The sequence below is a fragment of the Zophobas morio genome, unplaced genomic scaffold (genome assembly GCF_036711695.1).
Source record: "Zophobas morio isolate AGI-343-1 ecotype UQ-CSIRO unplaced genomic scaffold, CSIRO_AGI_Zmor_V1 ptg000108l, whole genome shotgun sequence".
Taxonomy (NCBI): domain Eukaryota; kingdom Metazoa; phylum Arthropoda; class Insecta; order Coleoptera; family Tenebrionidae; genus Zophobas; species Zophobas morio.
In genome coordinates, this window is record NW_026972213.1 from 5,145,071 (window position 1) to 5,159,522 (window position 14,452).

Here is a 14,452-nt window from a genome sequence, read left to right on the forward strand (position 1 = left end):
TCGTTGGTAACCTTCCCTCACGCTGAAGCTTGGATTTATTAAGATGAGGAATTTTATACTTAAAATTAAATGAATAAATAAATAAATAAATAAATAAATAAATAAATAAATAAATAAATAAATAAATAAATAAATAAATAAATAAATAAATAAATAAATAAATAAATAAATAAATAATTTAGATTATTTATAATATATTATTATTTATTATAATAAATAATTTATATAATTTAATTAATCTTTCTAAAATCTCTAATTTTTTTAATTCAGCGGATGTCGATTTATTGTTGTTATTGTAGTAATTTTCTTATCTATCTATATGATGTTCCATTATTATACAAGTTGCAAACAAAATTACTTCATTATAATTTGCTGGTCATCACTCGTTAATTATAATAATTTTGTAAAATGTATACCATATTTTCGGACAGAAATAAAATATATTAAAAAAACTAACTAAAATTGGGTACTACGGCTTTAAAAAATTTTACTTCTTTGACACCCTAAAAATTGAATGTTAACAATCATATTGCAATTTTTTGTAGACCTTCCAACTGTTGAAAAATTTCATGAAAATTTGAATAATTTGATAACGTAGCATCAAAATTTCAAAACCAAAATTGGCCTGTAAAACCGAAAAAGAGACCAATCAGGGTATGTAAAGAAATATTGATGTTCAGTCTAAAAAACTAAATTAAACGTTACGCCTCAAAAACAGAACTCTACTTAAAAATTTTATTCCCCTCATTATTTAGCTATCGAGGACGTCTAAAACCATATTTTAAAATTTGTTATATCTATTTTTTCTTTTTATTTGTTTTTTCCATTAGTCTACAAATTTATACATACTTAAAAAATGGACATGGTTTATATCTTTACGAGGTAATAATGAAAACTAATTAGATTTGTAAATAATAATGAGGAAAGGAATTTTCCATGAATAAATGTTTCTTTTTCAAATAACGTGGATTTGTTTATTTGTACATTTTAAATTTACTCTAGCTAAAAGTAGAGTTCCACTAAGTTTACGCTTAAAAACGTACGTATACACATATAATTATTTACCATGAACTTATCTAAAGCAAACCTCCAATTTTATCAAAAAATTTCCTACAATCACAGCTCTAGTGTATTCATAAGGATAAAAATAACCTGACACGTGAATACAAAATAACAACAAAAATAATTTAAATTCAATTAAAACCACTAACGATACAACCGTTATTACAAGGCTTCGACTTCATACATATGCCACAAAAGCCCCCTAATCCTCTTATTATAATCCTCCTCGTTAAACTTCACGTTAGCAAAAACATCAACAAGTTCATCCATATCGTATCCATCCGTCAAATCAACGAGATCTTCTTTGTTAATCAACTTCATCTTCAAAATAGCAAAACTCATGATCATTCCCCATCTTGCATACTTTCTCCAATGCTCCTTAAGGACTGAAAATGGAAAAAGTCGCTCAGGGTCACTCCCCAATTCTCTCACGAAGGACGACAAACTGTCGTGGTAAATCTGAAGATATTCATTCAAATTGTCGAAAACCTTCTTCGATGCACCGGAATACAAACAGTAAGATAAATCACATACAGGACTTCCAACTTTAATTAACTGAAAATCGAGCAGGCGCATGTCCACAGGTTTCCTCCCATTAGCCGTGTCCTACAAAAAATTGTTACGTAAGTCAATTGTAGTAATTTAGGCTTTATGTAATAATTATTTGGTGAGTCAAGGCCAGTACACAGAATAAACGGACGTTACGTATGATTGGCTACTGTTGTTATTATCTAAGTGATGAAAAATTCGCAATAATAAATGTTTGTGGTTCTTATTTAATAATTAACTTACATCATATTTGAACATCATGTTATTGCTCCAACAATCTCCATGCAGAATTGCAGAATAGTCAAAATCTTGTCGTGTTATGTCACCAAAAATTTTAACAACATTATCGTCGGTATATTTTCCATATTTTTGGATGACTTTGTCGTCCTCTCCAGGTACCAAAGTCGCTTGTACTAACTTATTTACGTCCTTTAAATGATTCCCGAAGTAATCATTTTTCATAAACTCGTCGTAAATGTTATAGAATCCTTTAGTTATTCTGGCATACTCTTCAGGTTTTTGGTCCCGTAAAGCAAAAGAATAACCATGGTATCTCCCATAAGTTTTAAAAATCAATTTTACGTGTTCATCATCCAGAACCAGCTTCTTGTCGAAAATTTCAAATCCAGAAACCCTCAAATTTTCCAAGGCTAACATTTCCTCTTGATCTTTCACCGAAACTTTTATACACTTTGGTACGTACAAAACCTTGGGAGACACTGCTTTCTCCTGGTCCAACTTTTCATATATAGGATGTACGGAAGTGTAAAAGTAGATTTCGTTTTCGAAAGACAATCTAATTGGCGCCATTTCCCTAACTTTTTCGTCAATGAAAGCTGCTTTTATTACCATCTCTAGTTGTTTCTTATCACCAGTTGTATCCTTCACCGTAACCATAAAAATTTCTCCGAGATATCCTTCACCTTTTTGATTTGTTTTTACGTCTGTGATCACATGGTTGTTGATTCCGTGTTCCTGGGAGACGGTTTTTATTAACGATAATATCGCAGGACGTGTTTGTAATACGTCCATGTTGTGTGATACGAATGAACAGATTGGTCGCTGAATGAATTGAACGTACGTTGTTGGTGGTAGAGTACTACTATTTATAGACTCTCTGATGAATCTCATCGTGTAAAATGACGTAACATGGTAATAGCTTGTTACTGCCAACAAATGATAATGTAGATGTTGCGGATGATTATTAAATCTGTTTAGTTAATGTGACTTGACATAAAGTGCGCAAAATGAAACATCGTTTTTCCATAGTCTTGAAGTACCGCATTATTTCATAAAGGTTGAAAAAGATAATTATGTCATTATTTCATAATGAGACAAATTACAATCTTTGCTTTGTAAAAACTCTAGTAAACTTCGAACTAATCTTTATTACGATTACATCAGGAAAATTGCTGTTTCACTATTTTTAAAAATGGAGGTTTAGAATCTGAATAAGTACAGCATTTTACTAACCTTCACTTTAGTAGATGATCTCCGAAACTAATGTATATATGTATCAACATCCGTGAAACTTTGAGTTTGTTTTAAGACTAACCGAAACTCTTCATTAATTTGGTTAGCCTCCAAACCAAAATTTGTTTATTAATCTTCACTAACATATGGATAACGTCGTATCAAAATTTTGCTAAATAGGTCTCACTTGCAGCTTCTGTTGCAACATGTTCCATTAGATAACTAACTGCAAAAAAGTTTCACTCATATAATTTAATCTTGCAGCTCTTGACAATAATTTACAAAATTGAATCATTTAACATTCAATTTCGACACATTGTTACTGAAGTTTTGTCAAGTGCCACACATGAGCCACAAAATTTCTCATATGCTTTTTCTGCAACCTTCTTCATCAAATTTTTGTTTCGCTGAAGCATCAGCGAACTGATCCATTTCAAGTAAATCAATTCAATCAACAATATCTTCAGTATGAGTCAACTTCATTTTATAATAATTGATAAAGGCATCATCATGTCAAATCTTGAGTATTTTTTCCAGTGGTTTGTCAGAGATGCAGATGGGCGCAGTAAACTTTAAAAAAGTTTTTCAGATTGTCCAAAACTTTCTTGGATGTTCCAAAATATAAACAGTACGATAAATCACACATACGGGTACTAGCTCGCAATCTTGGAAATCTATCAATCGCAGATCTATGGGGCTTTTAGTATTCGCTGAATTCTGTTGCAAAAAAAATGTAAAAAAATTAGTACTGTTTGAACTACTTGCTTCATCAGAGTTAATTTATTCAAGGCTATTTTTCAAGTGACAAGACAATTCAATTTTTGTTGATGAAATGATTAAAATAAATTTAAACGAGTGTATTATTTGCGTAGGGCTTACCTCATATTTAAACATCTTCTTGTTGTTCCAACAGTCTCCGTGCAAAAATGTTTGGTAAGTTTATACCGGAATATTTTTCAATTTTTTTTTATATGATCATCTTCTCCAAGCAACGGAATATATTGTGGCATACCATTTCAACCATGTAATTGACCAAGAAATCATTTTCTTTAAGTTCTCCGTTACGTTACGACATCCTTTAGAGAGACTTTCAAACTCCACTGGGTGCTGATCACCCAAAACAAACGAATAACCATGAACCCGGCTTAAAAATCATCATTCAAAACAAGCTTTTTATCGAAAATCTTCAAATTTTCCAAAATTAGCATCTCCTCTAATTTTTTTTCACAAACTTTCAGAGACTTGCGCACAAACTGAACATGTCGAAATTTTTCACTTCAATAGGCACCAGTGAAAGCTGTTTTTACCATGATTTCTAGTTATGTTTCACCCTTTGAATTGTTGGTACTCACAAGAAAGGTGTCCAAGGTACCCCTCACCTTCTTGGTTTATTTGCACGTCGGTAATAGATAATAACTTAATAGCATAATAACATAACTGTTGATATCGTTTTCTTTTGAAATAATTTCAATGTGCGATGTTAGGTTGGAGTGTGCTTTTATTGCTTTCGTGTTACACAAACTGGCGCGATCTAACAGATTGGTTGATTGTGAAATTATAAAATCGTCTGTGAAGTATTTTTAGATGGACGACAGCGAAATTTGATGCGTAACAGCAGGCGGGTTGCTGTGCAGATAACTAACTGTTACCCGGTTAACAACATACCTATTTGTTAAATCATATTTTTCCTTCTCAGGTTGAGAAAACCGTTTTTTCTTAAACCAAAAAAATTATAATCTGACGTTCGAAGAAACAAAATATTTCCACTTTTTGTAACTCAGTCCAACACGTGAGTTTACTTAAAAAAATCTTCATGCTTTCTTTGAATATTTTCCAAAAGTTTCTATCAACTAAATTAGACTCAAAGAGAGCAAACTTTCGAACAAATTTTGATAAATATTTCAAGATTGATATACTATGTTCTATAACGTGTACATTTTTCAAATTAAAACACTTTATTAACACAAAACGTTATAAAATTTAGGGACGGTTTCCGAAAGTCGAATTTACGTCACCCTCTTTCATTGATATTTTCCCTATAGTAATTGAGCGAAATGCATGTAAATAAACATTTGTTACCATCCTGTAGGTAATAGAGACATGTAAAAAGTTACAAAATGAAATGTTTTAATCAATTTAGCTATTTATGAGTAATTTATTACGTATACCTTGAAAGTCATTTTGTAATTAAGGATACAATTCAGTGTCACAGTTTCTAACGATAATATGAAAAATGAATAACTAGTAAGTCCTGTTTTCCATCACACACGTTGCCACATATAATTAACGAAATTTTGTCAAAGCGCATCCACTTCACACATATGCAGCAAAAGCTCTCGTATCCTTTTTCTATATCCATCTTCATCGAATTTTTGTTTCGTTAAAATATGACCATCGATTTCAAGGGCATCGGTTAAATCAATAACATCTTCGGAGGGAGTTAACTTCTCTTTTATAACTGTTAGAGACACGATCAAGCCAAATCTTGAATATTTCTTCCAATGATCCATTAAAGCTGAAAATGGGAACAGTTTTTCAGGATCACTGCCCATGCTTTTCACAAAAGATGAAAAACTGTCATAATAAACTTTGAGAAAAGCACTCAAATTGTCTAATACTTTCTTCGATGCCCCGGAATATAGACAGTACGACAAATCACATACAGGGCTACCAACCCGTAGTACTTGAAAGTCTATCAGTCGCATGTCAGTGGGTAGTTTAGAGTTCGCTAAATTCTGCAAAAAATGTTGTTAAAGAATTATACTTTGGATCGTTACATCGGAATTAATTTATTCAAGGTTGTTTCTTGAGTAACAAAACAGTTTAATATTTGTTGATGAAATGATTAGGATTAATTTAAATTGCTTTAACAAAAAATATAATGTGTGTGCACGACTTACTTCATATTTGAACATCATGTTATTACTCCAACAATCTCCGTGCAAAATCACCGAATAATCGACGTTTTTTGATACGACGTCCTTAAAAATGTTTGTTAAGTTTGAGCCGGAATACTTTGCAAATTTTTCTATAATTGCATCATCTTCTCCGGGTATCAATTAGTTTTGTGCCACGTTAGCCATCTCAGCCCTGCGGTTAGCAAAAAACTCTTCCTTTAGAATTTCCTCATAAATATTACAACATCCCTTAGAAAGTCTTTCAAACACCGCAGGATTCTGATCACGTAAAACAAATGAATAACCATGAAACCGTCCATACTTTTTCAAAATCAATCGAACGTGGTCTTCATCCAAAACAAGCTTTTTGTCGAAAATCTCAAAACCAGAAGGCTTCAAATTTTCCAAAATTAGCATTTCCTCTTGTACTTTCGCAGACACTTTCAAACACTTGGGCACAAACTGGAATTGTATGGACACCCCGTGTTTTTCTTCTAACTTTTGAAAAGTCGGTAACACGTCAGTATAAAAATGAATTTCGTTTAGAAAAGACATTCTAATGGGCAGGATTGTCCGCACTTTCTCGTCCTTGAAAGCTGCTTTTACCACAATGTCTAGTTGTTTTTCGCCGTATGGATCCTTGATGTTGACAAGGAAAATTTGTCCAAGGTACCCTTCACCTTTCTTATTTGTTTGAACATCGGTAATTACGTAGTTATTGATTCCGTTTTCTTTTGAAACGGTTTCGATATGTGACGTTAAGCTGGCGCTTGCTTTAAGCGCTTCCATGTTTCACGAACTGGCGCTATCTAAACAGATTGGTTAAATAACTATTGTCGAGAGTTAAGTTATCTGATCATGGTAGAAGTATTTTTAGGAATACGAATGGAAAATTTTATAAATGAATGGCGGGTTGCGGTGTTAATTCTTCACGATATGAGACAGCAAGATACTGAGATACCTAATAACTTTTGTGAGGAACGAACTACATACATTTGTGGGAAGTACGGAAATGTTTATTTAGTTTATTTTAACAGTTTGTTGCTTAAACAGAGCACCTAAAGCAACCTCTTAAAACAATCTAAAATACTGATTATTAAAAGCATGGTATTAATCTATTAATCAAAGAGTTCATATTGTTTTTGTTGTTACTGTTAAATTTGACAAAATTGATCTAACTGTCTAGTTGACAAAAATTCTATAACCACGTGAGAGCTTAGATTTATTACTATTATTATTACTAAAAAAATTAAATTACAAATATAACCGGTATAACAAATTTTAATTTTTGTACAAGTTTGTACTGCTTGATCCAAATGTCAGACACTCGGTTTTTTACAAAGTGTTGCATAACAGTTATGCGAAAGTTCTCTTTTTCTATAACCTCTAGTTCTGTAGTGCGGGTAAAAGTGAATAAATTCTACGTCGACGCAATAATAATCTCAATAATTTGAAGGTGAAAATTGCATCTCCTCTAATTCTTCTCTTTCAATATGGGCAATGACACTGTGTTTAAGCGTGCAGAATAAAACCGTCTGGAAAGATCATTTCCATAGGGAAGACGAGTTATTGTTTGCTAAAGGGCCTCTAAACGATTCTGATTTACTATTAACACAGGACGTTGTTTACAAAGTCCAGTACTGTTCTTACAAAACTTTTAACGTTTTCACCGTGGTGCGTACACTTGGTTTTATTTATAAAATTTCTTTGTAATAAATACCCTAAGGAATTTGCTTTTTTACTGACACTGTTTGGAAAATACAACAAAAAAGTCGTGTTCAGATGGATACCTGGACACATGGGCCATAAAGGAAATGAAACGTCCAACGCTCTGGCAAAGCAGGGCTCTGAGAGGACCTTTACAGGTGCGGAACCGGCCTTAAACCTACTTGTCCACTTGAGAGTAACTTTCCGAGAGTTCTGACTTTGATTTTATACAGTCTTTAATTTGGAATTCCATATTCCAGAGTTTTATCGTTGCAGTTAGTTGAGATATTGTTACAGTGAAACAAGTCAACAGACTTTTCGGAAATCACACGTCGCACTTCGGAATATGTTCGTATTGTGTAAGTCGCTCTCGGTAGTTTTGCTTACCCACTTGAGGATATACCGATCCATAATTGTACTGGCTGATCTCAGAAGTATTTCTCTCAAGCTTAACAAAAGCCCCCAAAAGAAAACACTCAAACAAAAATTATGTAAACTTCAAGAATGACCTCGAATCTGCGTAAATCCGGGCTGTTCGAGAAGGGTCTGATAAAAAACACAGCGAAGAGTTACCGAGATTTTGTAAAAAGGATCTCAGACTTGTAGTAAGGCCGTTCACTGGACACAAACCTGTAAACAGACACACGTATACCATCGACGTTGCTTCCGATAGCAAATGCAGCATACGCTTAGAGGACCATGAGATCCCCGTGCACATTCTCTGTTCCTGTCTGGAAGTTGTTAACATCAGGAAAAAACACATAGACTTTCAAATTCGAGATGCACCTATAAATTGTATTCGGATAAAAGCACAGGGCTCGTTTAGGACTCAACGTTTAGGAGGTAGCACACAATGAGCCAGTAAACCTCTGTGTATAATAGCCCCCCCCCCCTCCCCCTTCCTCAAAAAAAAACTGTAAAACTTCAAAAACAAATATGTTATTAATTTATTACATTCTTTAAAAACAACACCTAAAACTCAAGCTTAAAAATTAATAACCTTAAAACGGTTAAGACATCGAAGAGACAAGAGTAGAGGTGTCTATAAAGATTTTAATCAGTTTAGTTATTTATGACTACTTTATTATAATTTGAAACGTTTTTACATTATATCAACTTATCACATTTTAAGGCAGAGAAAATAGCGTCATGTACCTATCTTAGACGAAAATGTGTAAAGCCGAATAATTCGTAACGTTATTTCGTACCGATCAAATTAGATGTCAAGTTGTTAATAAAATTCTGCTAAAGCGCATCCACTTCAGACATATGCCACAAAAGCTCTCGGGTCCTCTTTCTGTAAGTTTCTTCATCAAATTTTTGTTTCGCCAAAGCATCAGCAAACTGATCCACCTCAAGTTCATCGGTTAAATCGACAACATCTTCAGTATTAATCAGCTTCATTCTTATAATCGATAGAGACACCATCATGCCAAATTTTGCATATTTCTTCCACTGATCCTCCAAAGCTTCAAATGGAAACAGCTTTTCAGGATCACTGCCCAGGCTTTTCACAAAGGATGAAAAGCTGTTATAGTAAATTTTCAGGTAATCATTCAAATTGTCAAATATTTTCTTTGATGCTCCAGAATATAGGCAGTACGATAAGTCACATACTGGACTACCAGCTCGCAACACTTGAAAATCTATTAATCGCACGTCTGTGGGCTTTTTATTGTTCAACGAATTCTGCAAAAAACATTTGTTTTTAGAAAATTTGTATAAAGTGGACCGTTACATCTGACTTAATTTATTCAAGGTTTTTATTTCTCGATTAACCAGACAGTACATAAATTTCTGTTGATTAAATGATTAAGATCAATTTAAATTGTTTTTACAAAAAAATATGTTTGCCTATGACTTACTTCGTATTTGAACATCATGTTGTTGCTCCAACAATCTCCGTGCAAAACCACCGAATAAGCATTCACTTCTTTTGATACGATATCCTTGAAAGTGTCCGCCAAGTTTGCACCGGAATATTTTTCAAATTTTTCGATAATTTCATCATCTTCTCCAGGTAACAAAATGTCTTGAGCCAACTTAGCCACTCCAGCCATTTGTTGATTAAAGAAATCATTCTTTAAAAGTTCAGCATAAACGTTACAGCATCCTTGAGAGATCCTCTCAAACGCCTCAGAATTCTGATCACGCAAAACAAATGAGTAACCATGATACCGCCCATACGTTTTAAAAATCAAGCGAACGTAATCTTCATCCAGCGTAAGCTTTTTATCCAACATTTCAAACCCAGAAGCTTTCAAATTCTCCAAAATCAGCATCTCCTCTTGGTCTTTCAAAGAAACCTTCAAACATTTAGGCACAAATTGAAAACTCGTAGATTGTCTGCACTTCTCTTCCAATTTCTGAAAACTTGGCAACACCTCAGTGTAAAAGTAAATTTCATTTAGAAATGACATTCTAATAGGTATCATTGCCCGCACTTGCTCGTCCGTGAAAGCTGCTTTTATCACGATTTCCAATTGTTTCTCGGTCTTCGCATCTTTGATGCTGACGAGGAAAATTTGCCCGAGGTATCCCTCACCTTTCTGATTTGTTTGCACATCGGTAATGACGTAATTCTGGATTCCGTTTTCTTTTGAAACGGTTTGGATGTGTGATATTAGGTCGGCACGTGCTTTTAGCGCTTCCATGTTTCACGAACTGGCGTTAAAAGTTGGCTGAATAAATACGAGTGTCAAGTTATCTAATCATTTGAGATACCGTAATCAATTTTTTGGTAAGGACAAACATCAAAATTTGGTTATCGTTTTACCAACTACACGATATTCGTAAAATACGCTGCAAAGTTTACAATAATTACTTCAGTGGTTCTAGAGATAGACTGTCTAAAATAATCACTAACAGAAATGTTGTTTCGCCTTAATGTCCTTTCAATTCCATCGGTTAAATCAACAATATTGTTACGTTGAACGGGTATTAAAAATCGGCGTAGGTTAAACTTAACAAATTATTCCCCAATAACTCGAATTTACACGACTTATTACAGAGCGAGTATGTACAAAATAATTCCGACTGGAATGGATTTGACTAGACTTTTCTTCTTCCATTGTCTAGACTAATCTGCCTGTTCCTATTTAAACAGTCACGCGCTCCTTTCCGAAACGTCTCCGTTACGCTTCTAGACTTGTCTGACGCACCCATTCGCGACTTCCGCTTTCAGGCTCTTCTTTAGCGAACGCCGTCCGGCTGCCGTCACCGACGGTGAGTCATCCATCATCTCTGTACATACTAGAACCCATAGGCGTCGTACCGGACCGGCGTATGGGTTTATTTGGTAACAATATCTTCACTCTTATTAGTCAACTTCATTCTTATATTGAGAGAGACACAACCAAACCAAATGTAGAATATTTTTTCTCTGTTTTGACATTGGAATGGCATTTTCCATCATGCAATAAGAGACTCTCTTCCAATTCAATTTTTGGTGACTTTTTGTTTAAGGAATTGGTACGACAGTCTTTCTTCGCCCCTGGCTGGCACCAAATTGTTTGTTACCGATGCAGCCAAATCGCGCAGCTCAGGGGGCGTCTCTGGCCTTTTTTCATTTGATGTCACCTACAGTTTATGTTATTAGTAAAAAATTTTTTATTTTTAAAAAATTGCAATAATCGCTGACAATAAACAATTATTCATTTGTTTAAATTGGACGCCATGACAAGTCACCAACGGTAACTATTTTACCAAAAAAAAATCCCCAAGGCTAAAATCTTTGCAGTTTTTATTGTAAAAAAGCTAAATTAATGTAAATAAGGGTCAAAACATAGAAAATAGTATAAATCATACGTGCAGAAGACTATTCCCACGCTTGTTGATTCAAACATTCGCCGCTAAGGCGACTCGTGTTTAAAACTTAAACTTGCATTGGAATAGCTTGCCTTCTGCACTTATGTTTTAATATACTATTCCAGTGATGCTTCAAAGCCAAAAATGGGAAATGTTTTTCGGAATCATCACCCATACTTTTCACAAAAAATTAAAACTGGCATAGGAACCTCGTAAGACAATCATTAAAGTTGTTGAATATTTTCTTCAACGCACCTGAATTCAGACAGTACGGTAAATCACACACAGGGCTACCAACACGCAGCATTTGAAAATATATCAGTCGAATATCTATGAGGCTTTTAGTGTTCCCTTAACTCTGTGAAAAATGTTAATTTTTAGAAAACTATTACAATTTGAATCGTTACGCCAGAGTTAATTTACTCAAGGTTGATTCTCGGGTAACAAGACAATTCAGTTTTTGTTAATCAAACGATTAAGATTAATTTAAATTGCTTTTACAAGAAATCATAATGCTCGTATACAACTTATTTCGGAAACGACGTCCTCAAAAAAGTCCGAGAAGTGTGTATCAAAATATTTTCCAAATTTGTCACCTTAGCCATGTGTTTAATAAATAAGTCATTCTTTAGAAATCCATATAGACATTACAGCATCCTTTACAGAGGCTGTCAAACTACTCAGGATTCTGTTCATGCAAACATACGAATAACATGAGACCGTCCACACGTTTTAAATATCAATCGAACGTGGTCTTCATCCAAAACAAACGTTTTATGGAAAATTTCAAACTCGGAAGCCTTCAAATTTTCCAAAATTACAAAAGCATCTCCTTTGGTTTTGCAACAGACACTTTCAGACACTTATTAGGCGCAAACTAAACATAATTAGATTGTCTACGTTTTTCTTCAAATTTTTGAAAACGTGACAACAAGTCACTGTAAAAATAAATTGTATTCATAAACGCAATTCTAATTGCCTGCATTTTCTCGTCCGTAAAAACTGCTTATACCACGATTTCCATTTTTTCGCCTTTCGTACCCTTAACACTGACGAAGAAAATCTGTTTGAAGTATCTGTCACCTTTCTGATTTGTTTACATACCGGTAATTAATTTATGTAACTGCTGATTCCGTTTTTTTTTAACGGTTTCAGTATGCGTTGTTAGATCGAAGCGTGCTTTTAGCGCTTCCATGTTTCACAAACTGGTGGGACCTAAACAAATTGTCGATTAATAATGTTGGGTGTCAAGTTATTTTAATCGTCTGAGAAATATTTTAGGCGTAGAAACAAAATTTTTATGAGCAAAAGACGGATTGTAGCCAGATGGAGAGATTAGGTATATTTTTTATTTCTCGAACGTAACGTAATAAAGCGTAAAAGCATCAGTCCATTCGACGAATGGCTACTTTCAGGTTTTCTCTACATTTCATAACCCCTGAAATACAAAAAAGTTTATCTCGCTTTTTCGTCTCTGTCGACTGTGTCGCTTTTATTAGACAGATTATCTCCAAACCAAAAGATAGATTGTTGTCACATTTTCTTTGTATGTTAGGTATATCCTGTATGGTAAAATACTAACCAAAATTTGTTTGGTCATCTCCACTAATGATTTAACGATGTCCATTCGATTTTTTTTAAGAAACGCAGTTTAAATTTTATAAAATAACATACTCTTGTACCTGTAGTTTATGAATCGGTTTTGATTTTTACCTTGCGCATCAAAATTTTCGCAGAAACCCAAACTATACGTATGTAATGATTAGGGGTTGTGATAAGGGTAAACGACCACTTGTTTAAACTTCTTTATTGCTCGGATCTTTTGTACGCGCTAATGGCTGTCTCAACCAACAACATGACTACTCCTGTTTTTCCCGCGCAGACGCACTCGTTCGGCTGTTCTCGGCTGTCCTGCGCCATACACTCTCGCCAGTGTTGGTGATTCAGGTCAAACCCTCTTGTGAACCCCTTCTGTCACTAGGGGAACTAAAGGCATCCCTAACACGGCCATTCTGCGATCGGAGCGTCCTCGCGACGCCTGTGCAGACTGCCAGGTGTCACCTGCAAGTCCAAACACAAACAGAATCTCCTTTTCTTTATGTTGTACTATTTCTAATGTTAAAATTTTTGAACATTTGCTCTGTGAATCCCCGACTCTGAATCCCTGACCTCTAGCCTCTGATCTCAGATCCCTGACCTCTGTGGGTCCCTGATCACGGATCTCTGACTTTGGGTCCCTGCTTCGAGTCCCGGACTCTACCTCAACTCTCCACTATTTCTTTTTATTTTGAGTGCTTAACAACTGAAATTCAAGACCAGGAGTTCCCGATCCCGGATCCCTGACCCGACCCTGCAGGTCCCCGATCCCAGACCCCAAACTCTAGTCCCGATCTCTTATTTTTCATTTAAGTTTTCAGCACATAAGCACTTCAATTCTCAAAAATGTCCGCAACACATTTGACAATTGTTGCAACATTTCATACCTGTTTTTTTACACCTGGTGCTCCGCAGAGGGCCAAGGTCTCAGCTGCTCATGGGCGGCGACAGTAGATCGATGCCCCTTCTTTACCAACGCATATCGTTCGTTGGGCAGGACCTTCCACACAGTATAAGGGCCTTTGAACTTTGCCTTGAGTTTTCCTCCTCCAGCCAATTGCGATTCTTCTACTGCTACGACATCGTTTTCTCGAAACAAGTCTGCACCAACACGTGACACGTTGAATCGTCGTGCTTGGTCCTCTGCTGCTTTTCTCATTCGCACTCGGGCTTCCTTGACGGCCATTTCGGGATCGACAAAATTGTCATCTGGCGGTGCATCACCCAAAAATTCTCGAGTAGCAGCAAGCCGTGGGTTTAGTCCCAATTGTAGGACTGCTGGCACGTGACCAGTCGTAGCGTGGACAGTCACATTGAGATCATCCTCAATAGCAGCAAGTGCAGTCGGCCAATTCTTTTCC

The 14,452-nt window shown here is 35.1% G+C and overlaps 2 protein-coding genes and 2 long non-coding RNA genes across 4 annotated transcripts in view; 1 reads left to right on the plus strand and 3 right to left on the minus strand.

Annotated features, from left to right (window-relative positions):
- Window positions 1-890: 890 nt before the first annotated feature.
- On the minus strand, window positions 891-2,965 carry LOC135144584 (uncharacterized). Its single transcript, XM_064076611.1, has 2 exons — window positions 1,855-2,965; window positions 891-1,668 (listed from the first exon to the last, which is right to left on the minus strand). Exons 1-2 carry the CDS (start codon window positions 2,740-2,742, stop codon window positions 1,225-1,227), a joined length of 1,332 nt encoding a protein of 443 aa, XP_063932681.1. The 5' UTR covers window positions 2,743-2,965; the 3' UTR covers window positions 891-1,224.
- LOC135144589 (uncharacterized) overlaps window positions 1,633-14,452 on the plus strand; it is a 52,995-nt gene continuing 40,175 nt past the window's right edge. Inside the window, exon 1 of the long non-coding RNA XR_010283198.1 lies at window positions 1,633-1,685. This is a non-coding gene — a long non-coding RNA (uncharacterized LOC135144589). The remainder of the gene's footprint in view (window positions 1,686-14,452) is intronic.
- On the minus strand, window positions 2,984-4,969 carry LOC135144588 (uncharacterized). Its single transcript, XR_010283196.1, has 3 exons — window positions 3,964-4,969; window positions 3,085-3,801; window positions 2,984-3,031 (listed from the first exon to the last, which is right to left on the minus strand). It is a non-coding gene; the product is annotated as an uncharacterized LOC135144588 (long non-coding RNA).
- On the minus strand, window positions 8,750-10,505 carry LOC135144587 (uncharacterized). The gene is made up of 2 exons (XM_064076616.1): window positions 9,554-10,505; window positions 8,750-9,377 (listed from the first exon to the last, which is right to left on the minus strand). The coding sequence occupies exons 1-2, from the start codon at window positions 10,340-10,342 to the stop codon at window positions 8,934-8,936; spliced, it is 1,233 nt and encodes a 410-aa protein (XP_063932686.1). The 5' UTR covers window positions 10,343-10,505; the 3' UTR covers window positions 8,750-8,933.